Raw genomic sequence first — 25,788 nt, forward strand, 5'->3', positions numbered from 1 at the left:
CGCTTGATAGGACTTACAGGTAAAATGTCACTCTGGGGATGGATGGAATTTTTTGCTTTTTGCTAACTGGACATAAAGATTTCGGAGGGGTCTCTGTTGCTCTTTAAACCGCTCTAATAATCTGTCTGTTAATCCTTTGAGAAATTTAACAGCCTCAATCGAACAAATTGTTCTCACAAAGTTCTTAGTTAATAAAATGAAAAACTGGCACTGAAATTGCTATGAGAAGAGGTATTTTTTGTGCTGTTGCTTTAATAGATAGAAGGCCCATTCCCACTTTCAGCAAGTAGGAAACCTGTACAGTTTGTTTCTAAATGTCATAGAAATTCCAGAATGCTTTAATGAGACAATAGACTCCCTGTGGGACTAGAAGTTTGTAATTGTTCCTTTCTCATTATGCAAGATCATTATTTTAGCTGCTTCAGGCGATTTATGAAAAAGAACTTGTTGCTTCAAAAATGTTTGTGAGGTTCTTTGTTCTGGCTCCCCAGTCCCCTTTACGAGGATCCTGCAGCTTTTTCAATAAATTGAGTCCGGGAAAATTCTCTAGGACCTTTACTTACATATTGCCTGAGTTTATTTATGTGGCCTTATTTTTGTTTATAGATATTTTTGGTAGTGAGGTAACTATAGCAATTGTCTTTCCATCTGTGCCTGGGGTATGATTAGTATGTGACGGTATCCTTTAATGTCTGACAGGATGCTTTAGATAGGTCAGTTTACTTATTTCCAGAAGGTCCAGGGGACATCAGAAGATGATGTAGAGAAAAAGGAAATGTACCAAGGTAACTTAGCTTGAAAAGAGTCTCATGTACCTGTCTCTCTGTTACAGAGGCTTTAATCCTGTTCCATATACCAAATGAATACCCTCCCCACTGCCCGCACAGCTGAAAGGTCAGGGCATCCTGCGATCTTCCCTGTTCATAGTAGGAAACGTGGCTAGTTTTAGGGAAGCATTCCTTGTCTCTCTGAACCAGGAGGAAAGAGGTGGACACTTACAAACTCTGCTTCTGACACTGTTGGTGTATTGTAGCCTTCCATCTGAAGAGGAAGACCTGCTGCAGTGCTTACAAAGGGGGTTTGAAAGGAGAGACTTTGTTTCCTAGGGCTGGCTTGTTGATTTTGATTGTTTGGAAAGGGGGCTGCTTTGGGGGTTGGTTTGGTTTTCCTGTCTCTCATTCCCTCTTGAGATAGGAGTGGTTAAGAGAATCTGACTCTCAGCTCTCAACCTGGACAGTGAAGTAGGCTGGAGAAATTTTAGGGGCCTGCTAGGAAAACACGGTACAGGTTTACAGTTGCATTGCATGATTCAATCAGACTTTGATGAGAAATTAATACCTTGCAAAGCATTCTGTTGTTGTTGCTCGAGCTGTTACTGGCCGAGATCGAACAAGGACAACAGTTGTCATACGCTCCCTTTCAGGCCTCTGCTTGGCAGGACACTTAACACCTCTGCTTACACCATTACATTGAGTAGCAGGGCAGTTCGATAATTAACAAAAGATATAATTGTGTAATACAAACAGAGTTTAAGTGCTTAAAGCTATGGAAGTGTTTGTGTCCTTCTGAACTTATTGCTAAAATAAGGACATAGTCAGTTAACACTGAACTTCAGAAACTTCCTGTTATCCATACCTAGACATTAATGCTCAGAAATATGAGTTTACAACAACATATGACTTGCTGTAGGACATATATTGGCCTATCTTAACTGTAAAACACTGTAATTAATGTTTGAAATGACTGTAAGTCAATGGTAGAGTGGCTCTTTCACAAATACACTCCCACATCTTTTTTTCAAGTGAAGCAAAGTGGCGACGGAAGAAAACAGACTGAGAAAACTGAGCAGTAGCATGCACCCTGCTGGGACTGATCTGCTGTATGAAGCAATTAGTGCTTTAAAATTAAGACTGTTTAAGTACGTGCAAGTCACAGCACAGGCTTGTATGAGATTATAAAGTTGCTTTTAAAATTATTAATGAAAACTTGTAAACTGTATCCCGGATTAGTTGAGTTAGTATAAATACAGGACTGTTGTATTAAAAAAACCCACAACAAACCAAACACAAAACAAACAAAAAAACCCACCCCCTGCCCCCCCCCAAAAAAAACCCAATGCAAAAAACCTTAGGCTCTTCTCTTCTAGCTTTAATCAATACAGTCATATCTCTTTATGATATCTACCTGGAAAATTAATTCTTTCAGGGATTTAGATTTGTGAGAGACAGCCATTATGCCTGTTTGCTTATTTGTTTGCTCTTAATGAACTTCCTAGTCTGAATATTTAGAGTACAAAACTTTGGTCATTGGTCATTTACCAAGATTATGTAAACACTTCGCTTTCATCACTTAACCCCTCAGATGCAAGGCAGATTTATTAGCCAATTCTTTAGCATTTCAATCTTACAGGTGCTAAAATTAAGCTGCCTTTCATGCAGGAGCATCAACTGCTGTCCTGATGCTGTGATCTGACCTTCCCTTTCAGGCTCAGCAGCAGAGGAAGTGCAAGCAGAGTAAGTTACAGATGCAGCTCTCATGTTTGAATTTGAAGGGTAAATCTGACTTGGCAACAGATTTAGGTCATCCTGGCAAGATTGGTTACTGCTTGGCAGGAACCCTCTTTTTTATTGTGTCTCCCCTGCATAAATTGCAAATATTTGAGGATGTGTTCCAAATTGAATCACTGAAGTGGTGATATTTTATCTGACAAAGAACTGGCACTCCTTAGTAAATCTAGTCACCCGCTATCACAGACAGCATATAGGAACCCCTTCAAGAGAATTAGCAAATTTCTTCTTAAAAAAAAATACTTATGTGTTTATCCCTTCAAATTCTCTCTGGTTGGCCTTGCTCAGTGAGACATCTTACTCAATTTCCAGACTTTGTGGCCAGTTAATGTATCTCTGGTTTTCTGCCGGCCTTGCTCAGTGAGACATCTTACTCAGTTTCCAGACTTTATTTGTGGCCAGTTAATGTATCTCTGGTTTTCTGCTGATGTTGTCCATTAATTAAAATTAGCTATTCTTTCCTCTTGGGGCGCTTCCTTCAGATCTTTTAGGTAGGACGTGTATGTGTTCATGGCTAGAACAAGATCAAAATCAAATCTCTCCTTGGCCTGTATTTTTCAGGCTGAAAGCAGGTTGGTTTGTTCATACCCCTTTGCTGTAAGGTCAGATGTCTGTTTCCCTGGTCATCCTCCAGACACTGCTCCAGGCCGATAGATACACATTTCCTGGGCTCTGCTTGGCAGCAAAGCAGCAGTAAGCTGGTATGAAAGCCAGAGCCTTTTAAAATAGGTCTCACAGCATCCTTGATCCTTTTAAACATTGTATGGGTAGACTGATTTTAGGTCTGTCTGCACCTAGCAGGTAGGAGCACATTAAATAGCACTCTTCTGTTTGAGCCAGTCCTTCTTGAATGTGAATAATTAGAATTTACTCCGCTCTCCTGATGGTCCTGGCCAACATACTGTACAACGGCATTAATACTTCGCACTTCGCTGAAATCTTTACCCGATACCTCCCAGGACTGCGCTTGCTATTTTCATATTAGCAGTTCATAGCCATTGTGCATTTGATGAAGTGCTTTCCTCTTATTTCATCTCCTGCAGCCAAGGAAGGGAATAAATCAGCTCACACAGAGCTCTGTGTAACCAAGTCTAGGCTGCTTTAAGTACTCAAGCTATCTCACTTAAAGCCAGACAGGGTATCTTGATGCTGAGCTGCCCTGTGCCGCTGAATGCCTCTGAAGCAATGGATGTGCTCCCTCAGCAGCTCAGGAGAGTTCCAGTGCCATGCCTGAGTCTATTTCCAGACACTGCCTCAGAGCATAATCTGTTAATCAAACACAAAAGCCTGGCCAGTCGTACACAAAAAGCAATTTCCCTGACCAAAGCAAGCTGCAGTCTCTGAAGGCCTTTCTTTTTGCCTCTCACAGCCCTACGCTCCCCCGAGGATGTGTCCTTTCCCTGAATCCCCTGCTGGGTTATGTCGCAGGCAGGCAGTGCTTAACTCTTCCTTAGCTCTTCTACCTTTCAGATAGAGCTTATATCCTCTGGGCGAGGATCTCGGCTGGGGTATATTGTCGTAGCTCCACTAAACTGAAGAGGATTTTATACGAGGTGGAGATTCAGCCCTGAGTTTTGGATGCACCTCTGCTGCACAATTGTGCAAGGGGGTAGGAAGAAACCAGACCCTGCTAATCGTTGCAGAAAATAAGAGATTTTGAGGGTAAAAGACTTCATTATCTCATGGTGACTCTTTCTTCCCCTCCTTCTACTCCGAAGCTTATTTGTGGTGCACTGAAGGCAGCAGATGCAGCCTCACGCTTGTTCAAGAATCACATTTCATTTTGTCCACTCTGCAGTGTTCACCTTCGTGTTTGGTTTCCAATTTCCTCTGCTGTAATTGGAAAAAACGACACTTTCAGGAGATGGAGTGTTGTGTACCTGACTTCTAACACCACAGAAAAGTTTTCCTTGATGCCAGGACATTAGTAGATGTCTTCTCTTCCCATTTTCTTACTACATTTGTGTACTTCATACCACCTTCAGATATGGTTATGTGGCATCAGAGCATTTTGGAAATGTGGATTCTCCTCACGTTTGGTTCCAGACAGGTTTCTTATGCAAGATTAAGTCTGAGAGGTTTTGTTGGGGTTTTTTGGGGTTTTTTTTAAACTGCTCTAGCACCTTTGGGCTGCAAAAATACATCCTAGAAATGATAATTTCTTACTGATGCTATTGGTTCTAATAGATGTAGTTTTGCAGGGTGGTATCTTAGGTGGTTTGTTCTCTCCTGCTATAAAGCTGGGCTCAGTTTACATAATAGCAAAAAAAGACGCTTTCTTGAAAGTATACTGCTGAAATTCAGTGCACAGCTTTCATATCAGACTAAGGTCTGGCTTGTGCCATTGGCTCTGATGCTTTCAGAAATCCACTAACCCCTTATTTATATTTCATCCAGTGTTAAGTTAGTAAGCTAATTAGATTAGTAACTTTTCTTCTGTTCATGCTTTCTACATTGACTTTTAAATGTCAATGACTTTTTTTTACTTTGAAATTTTTTAAATGTACAGAACAGTCTATTTCATTTTTACTTCTTAAAAATCTACTTTTCTGTTCTTTTATGTGATTATCTCAGTATGAGAAGTTTCCAATCCTGCACGTTTAAAGCTGCGTTTTTAAAGCAAAGGAATGTAAAGAAATCTCAATCTTTTTACTGGATCTAAAACTACTATAAGCATATCTGTTTATAATACGTTCTGTAATAATCATGTGGGTAGATTAGGTTCAATGTACTGGTTTTATAAATTGACAGGATACCTTGAAAAGGAATCTATCAAACAGACTTTGAAGCTAAAGAGACACAAGACTCCTATGCCAAATCCAGTATTAGGAGACATGCTTCATTTCCACAGAATGCTTTAATCCAAGTTACTAATTTCTTTGAGGACTCACCGTGTGGAGTTCTGCATGATAAGTAGTATATAAAATATACTTATTTGAAAGGAGATTAATTCCACTTTAAGGCAATGTTTTGTAACCATGTCTTTCCCTTCAGTAAAGCAATTGATCAGTTTTTCCAAAGACTGTTAAATCCTGTTGAAGGTAAAATTAATTGTTCAAGTGAGAATTATTTTTTGCCCCTTACTAATTTTCCAAGGTTCAGGAAGCAAGAATCTAGTCTGTACTTATATGTAGAAATTTTCATCATACATGACAAATTAGATGTGTGAAGAGTTTTATTTTCATTTTTCAAATCACTCTTATCTAATTAGACACACTGTTGGAAGGTTTTAGAGTTCATACACTGTTTCTGATAACACGTGCCTGCTTCCATATCCATGTGGTCTCCACGGTGAAAGCTGGTGGCAGAGATGATGTGGTTTTGTCTGGGCAGGGAGGAGGCAGAAAGCTCTCTTGTCTCTGTCTACCACAAAGCAGTTTTTAGGACACAAATGGCTTTGGAATCCAAAAGACAGGACAGGGCCCCTGTGATCAAAGGATGCTTCCTGGTGAGAGTGTGCAGGGGGGGGGACGGGGGACAGGAGCCGGCGTGGATACCTTGTCTGCCCCTCCATGGCCCCAGGAAAAGGATGCTCTTCCTTCCAGCTGCAAAACCCTTTGTGCACACTTCATTTGTGGGCTATGGACATTCTGAACACTGGGGCCTCACACACTTGCAATTAAAATGTATAGCGCTCCAAACACTAGCTACTAATCCAGAGGTAGCTAGATGACTCGAGGGATTAGAAAAGGGACTTAAGAGTGACTTGCATAGCCACAGTGCTGTTTTGGGGCTTAGTTGAATTCCACAGAAATTAGTGAAATGTTTGAGTTCATAGGCTGAGTTCAGTTCTCCTGTTTTTGTGGGGAAAACATGAAAGGTCCAATATCAGCCTTTATTCCAAGATTTCTGAAATACAAGTGCTAAGAATATTTTGCACAAAAATAAGCAAGAGTCCACATCGAATTAAGATCTTCAAAAAGCTGTAGAAGAATGTTTTGTGGAATTGCTTCAAAATACTTGGTGATGTTGTTCATCCAGTTATAAAAGCACTGGTCATATGAGTCAGTTTTAGGCTTTAAATATCTCCAGCAAGCTGGAAAGTCTTCTGATCTGGGGTTTTAGATAAGCTTATCTCTATGGGGGAAAGGAGGGGTGTACTAACAAGTTTGAGTCAGGAGGAAAACCAGTTGTGTGCATCCTGGGGCTTTTTGTGCATTTCTCCTATTCATCTGACTGTCAGTTTGTTAAATGTTAATCATCTTCTGCAGGATAAAAATCAACATGTTTTCTACTCTGATATTTGACCTTTTAAACATTCAGTGGTTTTGATTCAGGATATACTCGTTATCTCTTCTCTTCCCAAGTTAGATTGAAAATGCAAAAAACTAATTGGAGAATAGATCAATAATGTCAGACTTTCACTCAACTAGCATACACTATAAGATACTGACTTATCTAAATCACTTTGGGTGATGGTTTTCTGGGAGACAAAGTGAGAAAAAAGGATTGCTAGTGAAAATGACTAAGAAAAGGAGATACAAAATCCAGATTAATATTTTTCTGTAATTTTATGTTATGATATTTGTGGAGCTAAAACCTGGGCTTCAGAATGAGATGGTAAGTAATAGAGAAATGAAATATGAGAAGAGTGAAATGTTTTGTGCTCCCTGAAGACATTTTATCATGTGAGATGAGGCCCCTCAGGAATGGATTTGCCTGTGACTTCTAAGAGATTAGGGATTCCAACCCAGGAAAATGGTGGATGACTTTAAAAAAAGAAGGTCATTTATGTTTGGTATTGGATTACCATACTACAAATCAGCATTCGTACCTGGGGCCTGCTATAAGTTTCTCTGAGCTGTTGGACAGGTGGTTCAATTTGCTGTGCTGTTCCATTTCTCATCTGTAAAGCAAGAATGAGAATGCATCCCGTCTCCTGCTCTCTTCTCTACGTCTATTGGTACCTGTCCAAAGGATCACATAAATCGTGCCTTGCTGTGTAGCTGTTTACTGACGGTAGGAAACCAACCTGAAACTCCTGGATGCCACCAGATATGAATAATAACATCGTCCTCTCTTACGATATTCAGCTCAGAGGACTGTCACTAGCAATTACATTCCACATTATATGTGAGGATGCCAAGACCCCCAGGGTATGCAGGGTTATCTAATTATTCTACTGTAAATAAAACCCGAGCACTGATTACTGGTATTTACATACTAATAACTAGGGTTTCTGGTTGGAATGAACAGAAATGTGTTTATCCATGGATGATTTTACTGGTCATGCATACAGTTTACAAATGACAATCTTTTGGCTGCAGATAGAAGTAAGAATCTGCTGAAATTCCGTCAGACATTATTTTTAGAATGACGGTGCCATTTCTTGCTTCTGGACATACCCTTATAACTGTGCTAGCTCCAGTGGAATAATGTAGTTACAGCAAGAGGCAGGATGTGGCTCCCAAGAACCTGTCTTCCATTTGTTAGTGTGTTCAGAGTAAAACAAAACCCGGGGTTGTAAGAAAATGACCTGTTAGGATCTTTTTTGAAATCTAGATGGCTCAGCATTTATGCAGTGCTTCACTTCTCCTCTCAGCCTCGTGAAATTAGAGGTTAAAATTTAGAGAAGTTAAAGCCTTCTGGAGCCCGAAGCTGGAAAGTCAAAGTACAGACAAATTCTCTGAACTCCCCAAGTCCTACCTAAACACTGACACAGCATCTGATTGACTCCACTGGATTCCTGCCCAGACACAGGAGGGATATACTAGTAGAATTATTTTCCTCTATGTGCTCTAGGCCATTTTATCCACTTTGCTGTTGATCAGTTTTGAGGTTGGGGCACTGGCCTGAGCAGACCTGTTAGTGTGACTCCAGGCTGTTCCTGCATTTTGAATAATCAGTAAAAATCATTGTTATTAATAGGAGGTAAACCAGATTTGCTTTACTATGTGGTATTTGTTGTATCAACTTGCTGTCTCTCCCACTGAAACTGTAAGAAAATATGATTGCTTAGGAATGGTAGACTATGTGCTGTCCTGGGACTGACTATGCTAGACCTTCTGTATTAGGACTGCAAATACCTGAAGCAGAAAAGCTGTATCTGAGTACCAGAGCGGCCGACTACTTTTACATTATCTGCCAGAAATTCGGTTCTGGCATCAGGTGCTGCAAGGCCTTCCCTGTGAGCAGAGAGGATTTGAATCGCGTGCGCAAGCAGTCAGCACTGCACACTGAGGTGTGAAGTGCAAAAAGGACTGCTGATGTTACTCAGGGGCTCGGGGGGAGATGCACATAGGGTGCAAGCAGCAAATGAGAAATAGTTCTGTAACACTCTTTGAGTAACCATTTTCGGTTGTCCTTTTAAATTAATGCCGTTTCCCTTAAATGACACTGCCTTTGTTAAAAGATCAAGAAGAACTCTTTTCTAATACAATTTTTGATACATTAAATTACTTTTATCCCTGCAGTTGCTTTGTCCTCAGACTATCCTTTTGATTTAAGTGTATTTTTTTTTTCTGTGGCTGAACTGCATTGCACTGGCAATATACTAGTTTGGGAAGTCCTTGCACATGTTTGGTCTGGATTTTTCTGTGTCATGAGTGAATTGGCAGCTGCAAAGTCTGTCAACCAATTTCCATGTCAGTGAACTAACATAATAATGTGTTTGCAGGGTCAAGCTGTTGCTCAGCTCTGTTCAACTATTCCCAATGTTACTGTTTTTGGAACAGCTTCATCTTTCAAACATGAAGCAATCAAAGACTCAGTAACTCACCTGTTTGACAGAAATGCAGACTATGTTCAAGAAGTAAAAAGGTAATCTTTTATTTTCCTGAGTAAGGGTTTTACAGTATCTGGCAAAATACTATGAAAGGCACTGGGCTGATCGTATTTCTGGGAAGAGATTACATTTGTGAATTTGGAATCTGTAGCTTATTGCATTACTCCATTTGCCCACTACAAGGGACAAGGTAGCAAGCATCTCCCTATTTCTTTATAAGCAACGTAAGATTTGTTAGTCCATGTTCATACTTGGACATCTGTTGTGAGCAAAGTAAATAAAGTGAAAAAGAATAAAGGTCTTAACAGAAGAATGTACTTTGATATTTGCCTAGGTAGTAGCTCACTAATGCGCCAAGTAAGATATTTTCAGTGGATCTGTAAGTTATCCAGGTTTTGGAGTTCTCTGGTGTTTTTCTACCTGCCTGGGTTTTTATCCTGTGCCAGGGGTTGATATCAGAGCACATGATGTCTGTTTTAATTTCAGACCCTTAGATTTTTGTTTGTTTGCGTTCAGATTAGAATCATCCTGTTGCCTTTTGAAGTCATCATGTGTGTTTCTATTTACATGCTTTCAAATACTTTGTTTTCCAATTTGTCTGCTTTTAGATATTGATGTTGATACAGGCAGCAAAACTTTAGAATTGATAAGAAAATATTAATAAAAAAAGTTTTTGATTTTACTTGTCAGACAGATAAGAATAATGTTTTCCCTTCATCTTGTGTCTGTCAAAATACTAGATTATGTAGCTGGGCATAAACCAAGAAATTTCTCTAAGGGGCACCCCAAGGTAGTACAGTTGTCAGGCTTCCTGTCAGACTTAACGCATTCCTCAGAGTGCCATGCAAAGCCTCAGAAGGTCTCTTGCTGCGAGGGTTACAAGCCCTCAAAGAGGCCCTTCAGTGTATAGCAGGCTTTTGTCTGAGCTGTTAGCAATCCAGACTGGCCTTGGAGGAGAAAGCAGGGTGTCTTGCTGCTGTTTCTGGAGCGCTCCCAAGGGCTGAAGAGAACATTTGAAACAATCCATCACAAAAGACGTTTTATATCAAAGGAAAATTTTTCTGTATTGGTAGTTTCACCAAAAAAGGTAGGACTTGTCCAGCAGATGACACCCGTACCATTTTCTTACAGCTCAGAAGAATTGCAGTACATTTTTCAGCCCTTTGATAGCCTCTCTCTTGGGGAAGTACACATACCTAAGTGTTTTGCTGCCCCTGGAAAATTGCTGTAGTGAGATGAAGACTGCATTCTAGCAATCCCCACTTTACAAACATTGATTCAGCAAGAAAGAACACTTGAAAACATTCATCAGAGTTCAGCACCAGCCTTAATCCTAACTCTTGGCAGGGGCAGCAGAAGATCTGACCTAAGCGGGTATGTGATGTGGGAGCAGATACAACAGAAATCAGTGCTTAAAAAAGGGATAAAGCCCCTTTACCTTCTGATAACTTTATGATTGCAGATAATGTTGGCTGCTTCTGCCCTTCATCAGGTCAGTTCTTTTTGGGACAGCTCCTGACACCACCCCTGACTGTGTAACAGACCATAACTACTGAAATCAAAAGGAGACCTGGTTACGAAGGGGTAGAATTCTGCTCTGTTAAGTCTGTTAAAATCCCTCTGGGTGATCCTGCATTTTCACATACTTTTTCACCTTGCAATAGACTAACGAGGCAGAGAACCAGTGGGTACAAATGATAAAATGTAGATGCAACAAGCTGTTTGTGCTTTTTTCCTGGTGTAGAGGTGCATAGTATTAGCACAATTGATAGTCCTGACTGAAAGTCAGAATTGACACCCTGTAGAACACGCTAATACTCTGATTTGTTGCTCAGATCCATGTATTTTCCCTTTGCATTGAAAAAAATAAAAAAGTACAGTGGTAATCTTGAGAACACAAGACAAATTGCTGTTTGAAAGAGGTAGTGGGGGGAACAGTGTGGTTGTTTGATTTGCTGGATATTAGCTGTATACTGTGTTCTACTTAACATGTTTGGCTGGCCAGCAGGGAGACAGCCAGTCTGCATTTGCCTGCTGCACGCTGGGTCAGGGGGAGTCCTAAGGGAAGGGGAGGGCCCTTCATTTGTTGAGAATTTGTGAGCATGAAAGGGTGGGTCCGTGGCTGAGAACCTGCTTTGTTGCAGGTGACTGGGGTCTTCCAGGGAAGAGCCTTCATCAGGGAGCAAAGTCCTTCCCCCCAAAAAAACCAAAACAAAACCCCCCAAAACCCCAAACAAATGAACAAACGAAAAAAAACCCGAAAACAACCAAAACCAGAGGTGGTATGAGCATGGAAATGTTCTTGGGGGATGAGAAATCAGTTCAACCGTGGAAGCCTCCGAAAGCTGTTAGATTGCAAAGCCATTATTCATTTACACTGAAAGCTCATCCAGTGGCCTGAACATAAACAACTTATTAGGATGTCTGAGTATCACCTTTGTCTTGTGAGGAAACAGAAAGATGCATTACAAGCTATAAAGCTTTACCTCTTTCCTGACTTTTAATTGCAGTTATGCCACCGCAGAAGGCATGGTCATCAGGAGCTAATTGATGTTCCTGGGGATTAGATAGTATTGACTGCCCCTTCAACCTTTGATAGTCTCCAGGTTGCAATTTTCTTGTAGTGTCTGCACCAGTTATTTGCATAATTGTTTAAGAGTATTAGTCAAGAATTTCCTCTTGCTTGGGCTGTTTACTTGGTTAGGAGGTAGGATGTTAGACTTAGATCAAACCAGTGCCAGAAAAGAACAACTAAATCAGGATGTTGGGTGTATTTTTTTTCTTTTTCTTCAGCATCATATTGGCATTGCATTCATAAAACTATTTATTGGAAAATTAGAAATATGCAAACTATTTATTGAAACAGTATAAATACTTTCTGCTTTCTATAATATGGCCCTGAACTGGCTTTCTAGCTCCTGGTGACTTGATTTAACTCTTTGCTGACATCTAGTTGATACAAAGTCTAAAACAGAAGACTTAAAATAACTTTACAAGGACATAATTTTATCTGAGAAGAACTAGGATAAGAAGAGCTGTTTCCTTACGAATTCAGAAAAAGTTGTGAATAACAAAAAACATCCTTTTTCTCTATGACATTCACTGACCAAAAAAAGACATTCTCTGACATTTGCATTCACTCCACAAGAACTTTATATCTATCACCTGGTTTTGATAATGTAATTTTACTGAAAGCCCTCAAAAAGATAGTTCCCTGCTCTCCTAAGCCTGAAAGGCGTGGGTTGGCTAGCCCAACAAACTTTCATTCCAGCACTGAATGAGGTTGAATTTTCTTTTGATGAAGAGAAAGTTTTCATGTAATCAAAGCCTCAGTCCTTCCTAAAGTACCTGGAAAATGTTAACGTTATGTTAACAGTCAGCCTGTATCTTGCTGGCTGATCACTCCTGTGGATATTATTGCAAAGTGCGGTTTCTTTCTTGCTTTTTAGAATCTCAACAGATGGAGTAGATATTGTTTTGGACTGTCTTTGTGGAGAAAACACTGGGAAAGGCCTCAGTCTTCTCAAACCACTTGGGACGTACATTTTATATGGTGAGTGGAAAAAGCCAGGTACATATTTAAAAACTGAAGCTTTGCAAAGCTTAAAATCTCTTAAAATCACCCATGCCCCTCCTTCCAGAACTGGAGGCTGCTATGTTGTACTTTCTCAATTTAACCATTTCCAACCAAGGGTTTTAGTGAAGCTGGGCATAGACTGAATTACTGAGCAACGGTAGGTAATACAAAGAAACTCTTAAAAGAAACTAAAAAAAAAAAATAATCCAAAAGTGAAACTGAACATAGGTTTCAGATTGTTAAACGTTATTGGGTGATACAGGAGAAGTGTAGGAGACAGCTTGGGTCTCTCATTCTACACACCATAGGAATCACCATGTGGCCAAGGAAACTGTACTATAGTTCTTGTGGGAGGGAAGCTTGAAGGAAGGTTTCAGGAAGAATGCTATTGTTTTTATTTGATGTGACTTTAAGGAATTCAAGCCCAGGCTTCTGTTCACAAATTTCCATTCGTGTACACGGGCTGCTTCACATACCAAATAAACATGCCTGTCCTGCAGTTCTGCCAGGTTGCCATGTTGTGCGTTGATAAAGCAGGCCAAGCTTCTGTAGGAGGGCAGCTGAAGGGATTGCTAAACCTTTGAAATGAAGAATATATCTGTATTGCAGTGGAAGGTGCAATGGCATCATGGATAAGCATACCTGCTTCCTTGGGCTTTCATCTAGCTAGCAGGGTGGCTGTAACGAACGTGTTGTCACCCAGACATCTGCTTGGACTATACAAGCCAACCTGGTTGCCTGTTTGTAACGAAGTCCCTGCCAGTGAATTGTCGTTACAGTTGTTAACAGGTTATAGTAACAGTGCATGTGTGTTCACACATGTAGTGCTCAGATAAATGTATCTTTACAGATACAGAGAAAGCACACCTGTGTGGTGGTCATTGCTAAATAATAGTGTGTCGGAGACAAATGCCATTTTACTGCAGAGGAGGGGAGAGCTATACAAGAGTTTTGGTGTCAAGATGCCTAGTGGCACTTAACTTGTTACTGGTTTTGGAAGATTTGATGGATTGTTTTTGTTATCTCAGAATACCTATAAATTTGTAGGGCTCAGTCGCCTTGGCCTCCCTGTTACTTATGCCCAAAGTATAAGGATGTCTACTAATGCCTTTTAAAGCTGGGGATTTTTTTTTTTTCTTAAATATGAATCATGGATATGATATTACATATAATAAACGGTCTGCTTGTCAGCATGTAATAAGTTGTATGTGGATGTACTCATCTTTTACAGGCTCATCTAACATGGTTACTGGGGAGACAAAAAGCTTCTTCAGTTTTGCAAAATCAGTAAGTGTCCCAGTGCAGTGATTCTGCACTTTCCTCTAACTTCAGCCTTTTCTGTAGCATTTTCATCTTTCTCATTCTCATTTATCTCTACTAAGTTGTTACTTCTGATGCTGCTAAAGAGAGTTTTTCTGACTGCAGTGTGGTCTGTCGTGTTTTCTTCTGATATGACAGCTAGACAGGAATTGGGTCTGTGTGCAGTGCATATTTGAATTGTTAGCTATCCGACGTATATCTCTTACGCAGCTAAGTTTAAAGTTAGACTGCATTATTTATTTACTTACGGCAGAGTATCATACCCATGGATATGGATAACTGTACCCTGTGGCCTTCTCATATCTGAAAACAGTCAGGACTGTGTAGTGAATTAAAGGAGATGTATCTCTTAAGCTGGGGCTTGTGTCCAGTCATTTCCAGCTTTTCAGAAGTTAGTTCCATGTAGAAATGCATTTTTCAGTTCTCCATGTTAATTTCAAGTGACATCAAAGAGATGATGATGTTGCATTTGTTTCCAAATTGATGATGTCAACAAATCCAAAATTCAAATGTTACATTTTCTTTTTTCTTTGGCTTACTACAACAAAAATCTGCTCAGAAATCCTAGAGATCGAAAAGGGGACAAATATATCAAATAAACTGCTAGCAAGAAATAAGTTAACCAGGAGTGAAAGTGATTCCTTCAAACAAGAAGAACAGAGGGAGAAGCCTTGACTGAAGATCTATCATATGCTCTTTCTGCCAAGAGCTCATTTACAGCTTCCAGCAACAACCCCTTCCCAGGAGAAATTAGCTTCAGAAGTCTCTATGTAGTTGAAAACAAGATAAATCAAAGACTACAGCAAGAAGCTATTCTTTGCCTCCTGCATTTTCTTGATGGTTGTAGTGGCACGATCTTTGTTATTGTCATGCGTTTGCGAACTAAAACAAGATAATCTTTATAATGCAGCCTTTTTACTGTTAATATAAACATACCCAGATGCATATAATTTGTAGGGCAGGTTGGCCCAGTGAAATAAATTTCAACTTAAATGCTTTTCAGATAGTGCTGGTATTTATTAACTCAATAAATATTAATAAATTGAATTAATAAAAATAGCATATTGAATTTTGTATAAAAGTATAACTAGTTTCTTTATGTAATTATACTGCAAAATTAACTCATAAAAATTGTATGAAAATTTTAATTAAAAATTGACCCATTCAAATAAAACTTGCTAGGAAGTGGGATCTCAGTCTCAAGGATGCTCTTGGACTAAATGAGATAAAATAATTTCATTAGATGTTATGAGGCTTGCTCAAATATCACAAACATAATAATGGGTGAAAAGTAAATGGAAGCTGATAAGCAGCGTGTGGTTTCCTTGGTTTTGAGAGAAAAGTCAAGAGCTGCTTGCAGACATTTGGGAAGCTTGCATGGCTCTCTTGAGATAACAAAGAAGGATAGCAGAAGTAAGGGAGGGAGGTCCAAATCCCTGACTTCTAGACCCACGTCCTAAAACTAGATCTGTTCACCGTTCTTCTAACACCCTAATCTCATGCAACACAAGTCTGTTTTATTTCCGCATGTCAGCATACATTTTTTGCCTCTTTAAATAAAATCCTTACTGCTTCTCTTGGCTGTTGCTTGAGATGTGACAGATGAGTCGTGTATCACATCTGCCCAGACATTTTTGTGAACTTCCCTGTACATTTCTTGAAAAATGTTTTTCTAACCCTGCTGTTATTTATTGCTTTCCAGTGGTGGCAGGTTGAGAAAGTAAATCCCATCAAGCTGTATGAGGAGAACAAAGTCATTGCTGGATTTTCCCTGTTGAATCTACTTTTCAAACAGAATCGAGGTGGCCTGATCAAGGTTGTGATGGACAAACTCCTAAATCTATACAACAATAAGAAGATCAAGCCAGTGGTTGATTCATTATGGGCTTTGGAAGAGGTAGGAGCAAAATTTCTTTCCCCACTGTGAAATTTCTGAAATACATGCACTTTTAGATGTAAAATTAGATTTAAATATGTTTTCTAGTTATTACTGTATTCTGCTTTTTAATTTGTGCACAAGTTCTCTCCAAAGCCCCTGCTATTCAGAAACTCCATGAGCCAGAGTTATCCATACATTTCTCTAATAAATATTTCTGGAGTTTCAAATGCTCTGTGGAAAGTTCTTGAAAATACTAATAATAAATGCAGTTTTTCAATCTTAGAAAATTGTTTCTGTTTCCTAAGTGCATGAAACATGGGACTAACAAATGCAACATGAAATGCAGCTATTATAATTGAAAACAACTTAAAATCTATTATGAGGAAAAGGTCTAATACATAAGCTTTAGTTTCAGTGTTATATTTGTGCTAACAAACCTTGGAAGCTTGGAGGTTTTCAGGAAGTTACTGAAAACCTCCATCACTTGCAGTCAAATCAGAAATCACTTTTAATATAAGTTACATTTGTGAAGTGTGGGGTTTTTGGTTCTTTTTTTCCTTCTAATTGCTCAGCTCTCCTTAAAGACATGTAAAGAAACTAATCTGATCATAGCCTGGGCAATTATAAGCCCCTTGACCACAGCACTGTTTCTGAGACCTTTATACTTAAGATGCTGATAAATGAACTTAAGTATTTTTGGAGGCGTGAACAGACATTAACATATTAAGAAACAGCACGGTTATAGTAGCACCGCCAGGTTAATATTTGTGTTTTATGCGTTTGTGAAGTGCACTGAGCCTGACACATCACTCAAGATGGGCGATCTGTAAGAGCTCTGCTGAATGTGGGTTGTGGTTGTATTGCTGTATGGTTGCTGTTCAGAAGGTGCTGTGACAAAATTCTGTCTTGTGTCTGAACACATTAGCTGCTATTACCATGCATCCATGAGGAAGTAGTAACCATCAGACTTAATGCATTAATAATACTGTATTTTATTAAGATTTTGAATGCCCTATGGGCAGGGTTTTCTGCCCAGCACATTGTTTGTTATTCAAGCGACACTATAGTACTACCATTGTCGTGGACACGGGTAAGAGACCTTGAGTTGCGTGGTGGGACTCCACAGCCTGTGACAGTTCCTGGAGCAGGATGCAGTGCATGGGGCTTGTACGTGCCTGGGCCAGGTTATATGACAAGGCGTGTACTGCCTTAGGCTGTGCTCATGGGGGAACTATATGTCGCTTTGCACTATCACTACATCTGCCCCAGTGTGCCCCAACACACCACTTCTTGTGGTACAGCAGATCCAAACAGTCCAGCATGATATGGGCTCCATTTGCTCCTCTCCAGCCAAACAGAGAGGAATGACAACTTCCCCAGGAATCTCTTTCTGTTTCTCTAAAATGTCTACGTGAGGCCACACTGTCACTGACAGCAACTCAGTAACACCTCGGGGCTTTACCAGCCAGTGGCACAGGAGTGGCCAGCTCTCACGGGGGGGCCAGCTCCCACTGAACCACTTCAGGGGAATCAGGTGTTGTGATAAAGAGCCGCTGGCTCAGGTAAGACAAAATCCTCTGCTATTGTGTGACAGGGAAAGCCCTTTGAAGAGCAGTGTAAAACAGAAACGGGGTCAGATTTAGGTTTTGATGTGGGGTTTTTTTTATTTAATTATTAAATAAGCTTATAAAGTATTTAAAAAATTTAAGTGGCACAGGTCTCTAGATAGGAATTCTGCAATTTCTTTGTTTATGTAAATATGTACTTTTCATGTATTGGTGAGTAAGAAAAGGATGATTAAAATAGTAACAATAGCTTAAAAATTCTTCATCAAGGACACAACATGAAAGATTATACGTGGAATGCTGATTGTAGTAGTCAACATGATGGGAATTTGTTGGGAGACTTCTGTTTGATAACATTTCATCTAACATTTGGCAGTAACACGCACCATCCCTACCGGTAGATTGTGAAATGTGTAAATACATCTGTTAAAAAGCACAGTGAGGAAAACTGCAGCTCATTTATCATGCCTGCTCTCTGGTAATTTACAAAGGAAATGCCTGGCTAGTATCTTCAGGGGTATAACAGTGCTAGAGATGTCCTTAATCGATTGCAAAGTATTACTGAAATATAACTCATTCAGGGCATTATTATTTTGCGGGTACATTTTTGTGGGTATAAAATTAACTTGGGGCTGACTCAAGTTAGTATGATACAGAGAAAAGGTATCATAGTGGAGGACTAAATGGAACCAGACTGAAGAAATGTTGGTATGTATTTCTGTTCTGTTTTGGGAAGTTTCTTTTTTTAACTCCACAGCTTTAACATCTCCCGCCTTCAGACTTTGACAGTTGATTGCTTTTCATCTCCTATTAAGCCTGATTTTCTCCAAATGTCCACTTTCATTTGACCCTTCTCAGTAGTCTTTGTTAGGGAGTAAACCAATATGACCAGTTTTTACCGTTGATGTTTCCTGAGGAAATTTCCTGACCTGTAAGAGCATTGAGAATAAATATGTTTAACTAGAGTGGCAGAATGGTGGACTCCCTGCATGGCATTTGAAAACAAATGATTGAATAGTCTTTTATGAAAGAATATCACCCTCTCCAGAGGCTCACAGTAGAATCCATTTGTCCTCTGACTAGTAATTCTGCCATAGAGTGAGCTTGAATCCAGTAAATGACAGTCAAAATAAAAATATTTTAATTAAAAGTCTTAGAGGAGCCTTAACCATGGGACACCTTCCCAAATGTTTAATGTTGGGAATGTATTATCACATACATAAAAGTTTTGATCTATACATGAAAGGCATATCCCCAACATAGCGCTTCAGCTTGCTTTGTTCACTTTGCATCTGCATTTGTTTTCATGTATTCCTTCTTTGTGCAAATGTCAATGCACAAATGCAGATTCTCTAAAGCCAACGTGGAAGACACCCGGTTTTCTTCCAGAACTGTATTACAGTACAAATACTTTCCTTTTCAATCCTGTATTGGTTGCAACAGCCATCTGTGTATTAGAGCTGAAAAGCATCTTTGCAGTCTTAGAAGACAATGAGTTACATCTGCAGTAGTGTTCCCCTTTGCTGCTTAAGGCTGGTCGCTACAGGACCACTTCCTTGCATGAGGACCCTAAAATTGAGGGCTTTGTGTTCTAGTGCTTGTAGCCAGAGAAATGTTTCGTGTCTGTTTTAATAGGTTTCAGTGAACTGTGTAAAAAAGATTTCATTGTTCTAAAAGCCTGGTATGGTTCCCTGAACAGCATTTATTTCTTAATACTTTCTGCAGGAGTACACAGTTTGAATTTAAAAGAATATACTGATTAAAGAATATTGTAATTGCAGTGAGATTTTGCTCTTTAAAGTGTTTCAAGTGGCAGTAATACAGGGCTTAGAGAAAGTTGTTAGATTCCTATTTGTCTATCACATAGTGTATGTTAAGCGATGTGTAGTTGATTGTCGAATAATATTCAAGATAGCAGCATTCAAAAATTATTTAGACAGACTTAGCTTGATACTGTTCCTGTTGAACGCTGAAGGTTTGTCTGAGTGTCAATGAGATCATTCTAATTAGGATATAATCCCTTCTGGTGTTCTGATTTCTCTGTTTTGGGGCCTCATCCAAAGGCCATGGAAGTCAGTAGAAGCACTCCTAGTTTCGCTGGCCTTTGTTTTAGGATGAGGGTTGCCCTGCCTCTTCAGTACAGGCTGCTTAAATGAATTTACCGACTGACTGAAGAGAGAGTGGAACAGAACTTATTCTGAATTGAAACTTAGAAGTTACTTCATTTTCTTTAGTGCATCAGACTATTGCTGACACAGGGAGACCAGGATCTAAACTATTGACTACTGATGTGGAGCAAAACTACTTGTATTGCTGTGGTATCTGCTGGTGTTGGCTTCGGAAGGGTAATTTTTATCTCAAATTTACATCCATAAATTCGAGTAAAGTCAAGTCAGTTCTCAAGTAGGCCATTAGAGCCATTTTCTGATGTTGATGTAAGAGAGATTTAACTAAGAGAGACAGTAACAAAACCCATAGATTCTTTAAAATGGAAATCTAACTGGGGAGTTATTCATCATGAGATGAGTGAAGTCGTACAATAAATTAGCTGCTGTTGAGATGTCTCGCTATTTTGCAGCTATTTGTTTCTGCGTTCAAGTGTTTAAAGGACGAGATAATTTGTAGATGGTGCCTGCTTAAAATGCTGTTCTGTAGTAAAAAGGTGATTGGTAAGATTACATTTCATTACAAATAGAGTTTAAAACAGAATTAGTATTTGGTGAATATTTGTTGAGCTTTGTGGTTGTTTCTTTGTTAGTAACTACTTATCTAAGCCTTAATTTGCAATTAGTCACTCTTCTTCGTTCTGATTAATTTGTAGTGTGCATTTATGCATTAGAACTCTCCTGAGGGTCTGTGAATCTTCAGCTTTACACAGTAGATGATTCTAGATTATTAAGCAGGATGAAAACCGAAGGTTCTCAAAAAATCTAGAGATTTTTTGTTGAACAAAGATGTACATACTGCACTTTTCTATTAAAGTTGTGTTTTGTTCAGCTTTTTATAACTGCAAACAAAAATACTCAAGGTAGAAGAGGTTATTGACATAGAAGTTTTATGTACCTTCTTTGCAGCAGTTAACTATCGAAAGTAGTACGGATAGCATGTAAAGCAAAACTCACAAATTCTTGCACATGAACTGCCAGTCAGGAAAGTGACAGTGCAAAATATGGTCCATGTCATCAAAATACCTGTGGGACCCTTTCCCTCACGCCAGGCTACCTGGTTCAGAAAGGACTCTCAGTATGTCAGAAAGTTTTCAGGCTCGGGCTGTTTTGGTCCATATGGGTGACCGGTTAGATTATGGAAGAACATCCTGACTACAGATCTGTGTTGTGTACCAGAGGATTCATTGCTTTCTTGTCTCCCAAATGATTTAAAGGAGTGCACTGTTACATAGTAATAACGGTATCCAAGACCTGTACTGCCTTAGGGCTGGTAAGAATGATGAAGGTACTGAAACCTGTGGAACAGACTTGCTACTTACTCTTAAAAAGTAAGAGGATAATCTGATAATACTACAAGATCAGGCTGGTACCTTCGAGTAGGCACTGAATGTCATTGTTTTGTAGTGATAATGTAATAATGTCCTTAGCAACTCCTTACTTAGCAAATAGTAACACAACCACGGTAGCCCAGGTTGAGGAACATAGTGTGGCGCTCGGCTGTGGTTGAAATCAGTGGAATCGAGGCACTAAATACACTTACGGATCAATCCCTGTGGATCTTGATATGAGTAGCAGAGGACTCCTCTGCCTGCCTCGTGGTCAGCGCATAGAATATTTTTGACTGGAAAGAGCTCTGCATCTTAATTTAGTTTGTAAGGATCGCTGCATTATCAGTCACTGGGGTTTTTTGGCTGAATAACTGAGAGATGTTGCAGGTCTAGCTGTAAATACAGTTTTTATAGAAGTGAGATTTCCTTGTCTTGAAGCCAGAGCTTTTCTCTATAGTAAATTGCTAAGGAAGAAACAAGCGGTGTTTAAGAACCTAAAGCTAAAGGAGTGCAATGCAACTGATCGCATTATAGTAACATTATAGGATACCCGCTGATAGAATAATTTCCTTTAAAAGAAACATTTTCTCATGTTGCTGTTCTTGCATACTTGCTGTTCTCTGTGTTAGCTTTCAATGTTATTAGCGTGCAAAGGAAAACAGTAGCAGCCTTACATCTGAGATCACAGCGATCACAGCCTTATCAAGTTGCAATCCAGTGATGAGAACTGGGTGAAGGACCACCTTCCTTGGAGAATTTATAGCATGTTTTGGGGAGGGCAAAGCCATCACTATGTCTGGTTTTAGCACTGCTCTGTGGTTACAAAGAATTCAGGTACTGAAAACCAGGTTTGTTTGTTTTTTCCACTGAACTCATCCTCTTGTATAAATTACCATCTCAGTGCATGCTTTTAGATATCGACGATGTTGGCATTATTCAGGGTGAGGGGGTGGGAAATCTCAAGCCCATGATAGCAGAATAGTAACAGTAAACCCCCTAAAGCAGAGACTTTACTTTCATCAGAAGCTGTTCATGCCTTTCACTGATCTTAGCTTTAGGGCAAAAAGCCTTTCATGTATCACGATAGTAAGACAGAGAGAAAATTGATCCATTAGTTACTTTTAACATAGTAAGAGGGCAATCTAATAATATCAGATCAGGCTGGTACCTTGTTATGAATGCTAAATGCCATTGTGTGTCTTTTTTTTTTTTTTTCAGTGATAATATAATAATGGCATGTGCAGGTTTTTCTCTTTTCTGCTTGATGAAAACAGATTCTTCAGGTAAACAAACTACACCTTTCTGAAGTCAAGTGACTTCCATAGCATTTAGAAACTGTATTTATTCGTCAAAGTATGCAAAATAATCTCGAGTAACATGATAAAAGTGGAGGTTCATTTATAACCAAAGTAATAACCTACCCTGAAATACAGAAAAGAATAATTTTTTCATAAGCATAAAACAATTTACTTTGCAGTGTTACACTGCAGAAAGAGGGAAATGTAACTCATTCTGTGAAAACTCCCGTGAGCATACCAGTGTTTCCTGTGCTATGATTGCTCCTCTAGCGTTACAGTGCAGACTCTGCTCGTTTTGATGCTGCAAGTATTTCTTTGGCAGTACTTCATTTGCAGGTGATCATGAGCTGCTTTCCTGATTTACAGGTACGAGCTCTGCCTATATGCTGTCCTGTGCTACTGCCTTAGAACTCTTTGTGCTTGCTATGTGCGAGATTCTGCTCCCTTTGACTGTATAAAACAAACATCTGTGGTTCAAAGTATATTTAAATGTTTTATCTGTACATCACCGTTGTTTCTTTGTATACAAACAAGTCTAACACAAGGTTAATACAAGCTTCATGCAGATATCAAAGCATACAAAAATGCACGGAGCTATGTCTCACTGATGTAACAGGTTTCAAACCAGAGATGTGGGGAAGGCAGACCGAGAGGCAAAACCTAAATAGATCAGGGTGGTTGGCTTCTATGTTCACGATCAGATTATACAGTTATAGGCCAAAATATTTTTCAGGTTTTGGGAAGAGTAAAGGGAAAGCTATTCCACTTGAATTTTACTTCACTAGCATTAAATGTAATGAACATGAGTTATAAATGAATGAAAATTGAGCCATGAGTAAGGTGATTTTTCAAAAGACTTTGCGTAGAATTTTACCCAAGACACCTATCTGAAGTAAATGTTAATTAAAACTCCAAATAATTTTGGTGCTATATGTTTAAAGGAATAAAACATACCTTGAAAGTACTGGAGATTAATTAGGTATTGCAATTTTTTTCCCTCTAAAACATCGTGTATACCTGATTATGGGATCCTTGCCACTCTTACATGAATTATTGAGTTCCTACTAAATGCCTATATAACTTCATTTACATTTCTTCCCCATTTAATGCTGTTTAACAGGACTTGATATTACTTCATAATGCATTCTACCTTTCCTACCTGTATCAGCCAGTGATGGCATAACCCAGTAGTCTCTTTGGTTTCACACACTGTTGATGGCGTTGTAATGTGATTATGGCTTTATTAAAAGAGTGGGATAGAAAGAAGCAAGACAAGACTTTGATACAGGCACTGTGGCTCCATAACAAGGCCTCAGATACACAACGTTAGCTATGATTACCACAAAATCAGGTTGAGTAAATGAGCTGTTTTAGGAAACTCAGACTTCCCTTGTTAAGTCTGTTACGTATGTAAGCAGAAGTCAATTATTTTCAATTGGTATATATTATTCATAAATACTGCAAGAAATTCAAGCTTCATGAATGGAAGTTAATTAAACAAGTGATTTGTTTCAGCTCTATGCTTTCTTTTCTTTTCTTTTCTTTACAGCTTCTGAAATTTAGCTTGTTTTGTCTAGCCTGCCAGTTGAATACCTGTGTTTAAACCATTTAGTCTTCAGAATGTTCCTTTGTGCATGCTGAGAATATTTGTGCTATAATACTCGTTTAACAGATAAATAACAAAAGAGATGGTGGGTATCTTCACTTGCCTGATGCCATGCAGCATGTTAGTGGAAAGATCATGGATTGGCCTAAAAGTCTCTGATTTCCAGTTCTGGCCTCTAACAGCCAAGCCCCTGGGCTGTGTCTCAGCATCTCTGCGAGCCTTCGGGATTCAATGCGTTTACTGGGGGCTCTAATTGCAGAACGGTTTGTGTTCTACCAAATTTCAGTAAGGTGTTTCATTTCGGGGGAATGGTATCTCAATGTTTTGGAATAGAGTAGCAGACATGGAAAAGCATTTTGGCAATATTTCTGGTGAACATTGATTCTGTGTTCAAATGTTGCTGTTACAAAGGTTAGAAGCTGACTAGTGTGAGACTAAACCTCTCAATTAACATAAATACAGCCCGCAGCTACAGCACTTTTCTAATCTACTTAGCAAGCACTCTGCTAAGAATTAATTAGTTATGGAGATACACAGGCAGCAAATACTTTTTTCTAGAAGGCAAGAGACGCTGGAAGTTGAAAGTGCAGTGGTGAGTCATGATACGTGTTTCTGTGTCAGGACGGATTGTCATTTCTGTTTGCCCTTGTGTGCCACAGAGATAATAGCTTTCTGTAACTGCAGGCCAAAGGAAAACAACATGTAGACTTGGTTCCTGATGGATAGTGTGAGGGCAGGGGGAAACAGGCAGGAAAATAATACAGGAAGCATTGCTAGATTCCACTCAAGAAAGTGTGCACTATTAAAGATAAACTAGTCACATGCTTCCAGTTAATTAAATTAGCAACAGGAGATTGTGTATGGGAAAAAGTGGTTTGTCGTTTATTAGAAAAAATAAGAACAAACCTGTTACATGGCACAAGCTGCTGATTAATTACTGTGAAGAACCAGTATTTTACAGTAGTCTGCTTACTGAAGCATATTAGCTGCCTTGTGAAGTAATAGATTGGCACACATTCCTTTTGTATTGAACTGATACAGTGATACTGTACCCGTGCAAGAAAATAACCAGAGACCTAGCTAGGGAAAGCTTTACCAAGGCAGAGGGGTACACTTTAGACAACGTGTGTGTATAACTCCAGGAGATAGAGTGTATTTCTTCTATATTTATCTTGAATGTTTGTTTTCTGCTTCATTTTTACTGTTTGTGTTCTAGAATTTAAGCTGTTCTCAAGAGTCTCAACAGGGTTTCATGGAGTCATTTCTCTATTCAAAAACAATTCTGAGACTTTCCATGAAGTATTAGAGAACAGTAGCTACTTGGTTTTATACCCTTGGTCCAAACATGCTTCGGTCCATTCCTTTTTATTTCTACCTGATAATGCAATGAAACATCTGCCTGTCTTCTCCTGGTCTTGCATGCAGGTTGATTATATGCCAACGTGTTACATACACCAGCAGAAATAATTTTAAATGGATTCTAACAGTAAGTTTACTTATCTCCTGCTCCACAGAGTTGGTAGTACCACTAATCAGCATGGAATTCCTAAGATTTCAAACAGTGAGTGTTTTCTGACACTCAGAGAAATAACTATTGAATGCCGTAAATTAAAACCACTAGATAAATAGCAGGTACTAAAGGGAAAACGTTAGAAACTAAGTTTTCAAAGACACATTTAGATGTTATTTCATTCTTGTGCTATGCGCTATTAGTGTGTGTTGTTTAAGCCACAGAGCCTGTGAATGGAACCTAGGA

At 39.2% G+C, this 25,788-nt stretch overlaps 1 protein-coding gene across 1 annotated transcript in view; it reads left to right on the forward strand.

Moving 5' to 3' along the window:
• VAT1L (vesicle amine transport 1 like) overlaps positions 1-25,788 on the forward strand; it is a 63,727-nt gene that overhangs the window by 14,154 nt on the left and 23,785 nt on the right. Inside the window, exons 4-7 of the mRNA XM_009647196.2 lie at positions 9,184-9,326; positions 12,741-12,844; positions 14,100-14,155; positions 15,891-16,085. Coding sequence (XP_009645491.1) covers positions 9,184-9,326; positions 12,741-12,844; positions 14,100-14,155; positions 15,891-16,085 — 498 coding nt within the window. The remainder of the gene's footprint in view (positions 1-9,183; positions 9,327-12,740; positions 12,845-14,099; positions 14,156-15,890; positions 16,086-25,788) is intronic.

This window comes from Egretta garzetta, unplaced genomic scaffold (assembly GCF_000687185.1).
Source record: "Egretta garzetta isolate BGI_Z169 unplaced genomic scaffold, ASM68718v1 scaffold39, whole genome shotgun sequence".
Lineage (NCBI taxonomy): Eukaryota > Metazoa > Chordata > Aves > Pelecaniformes > Ardeidae > Egretta > Egretta garzetta.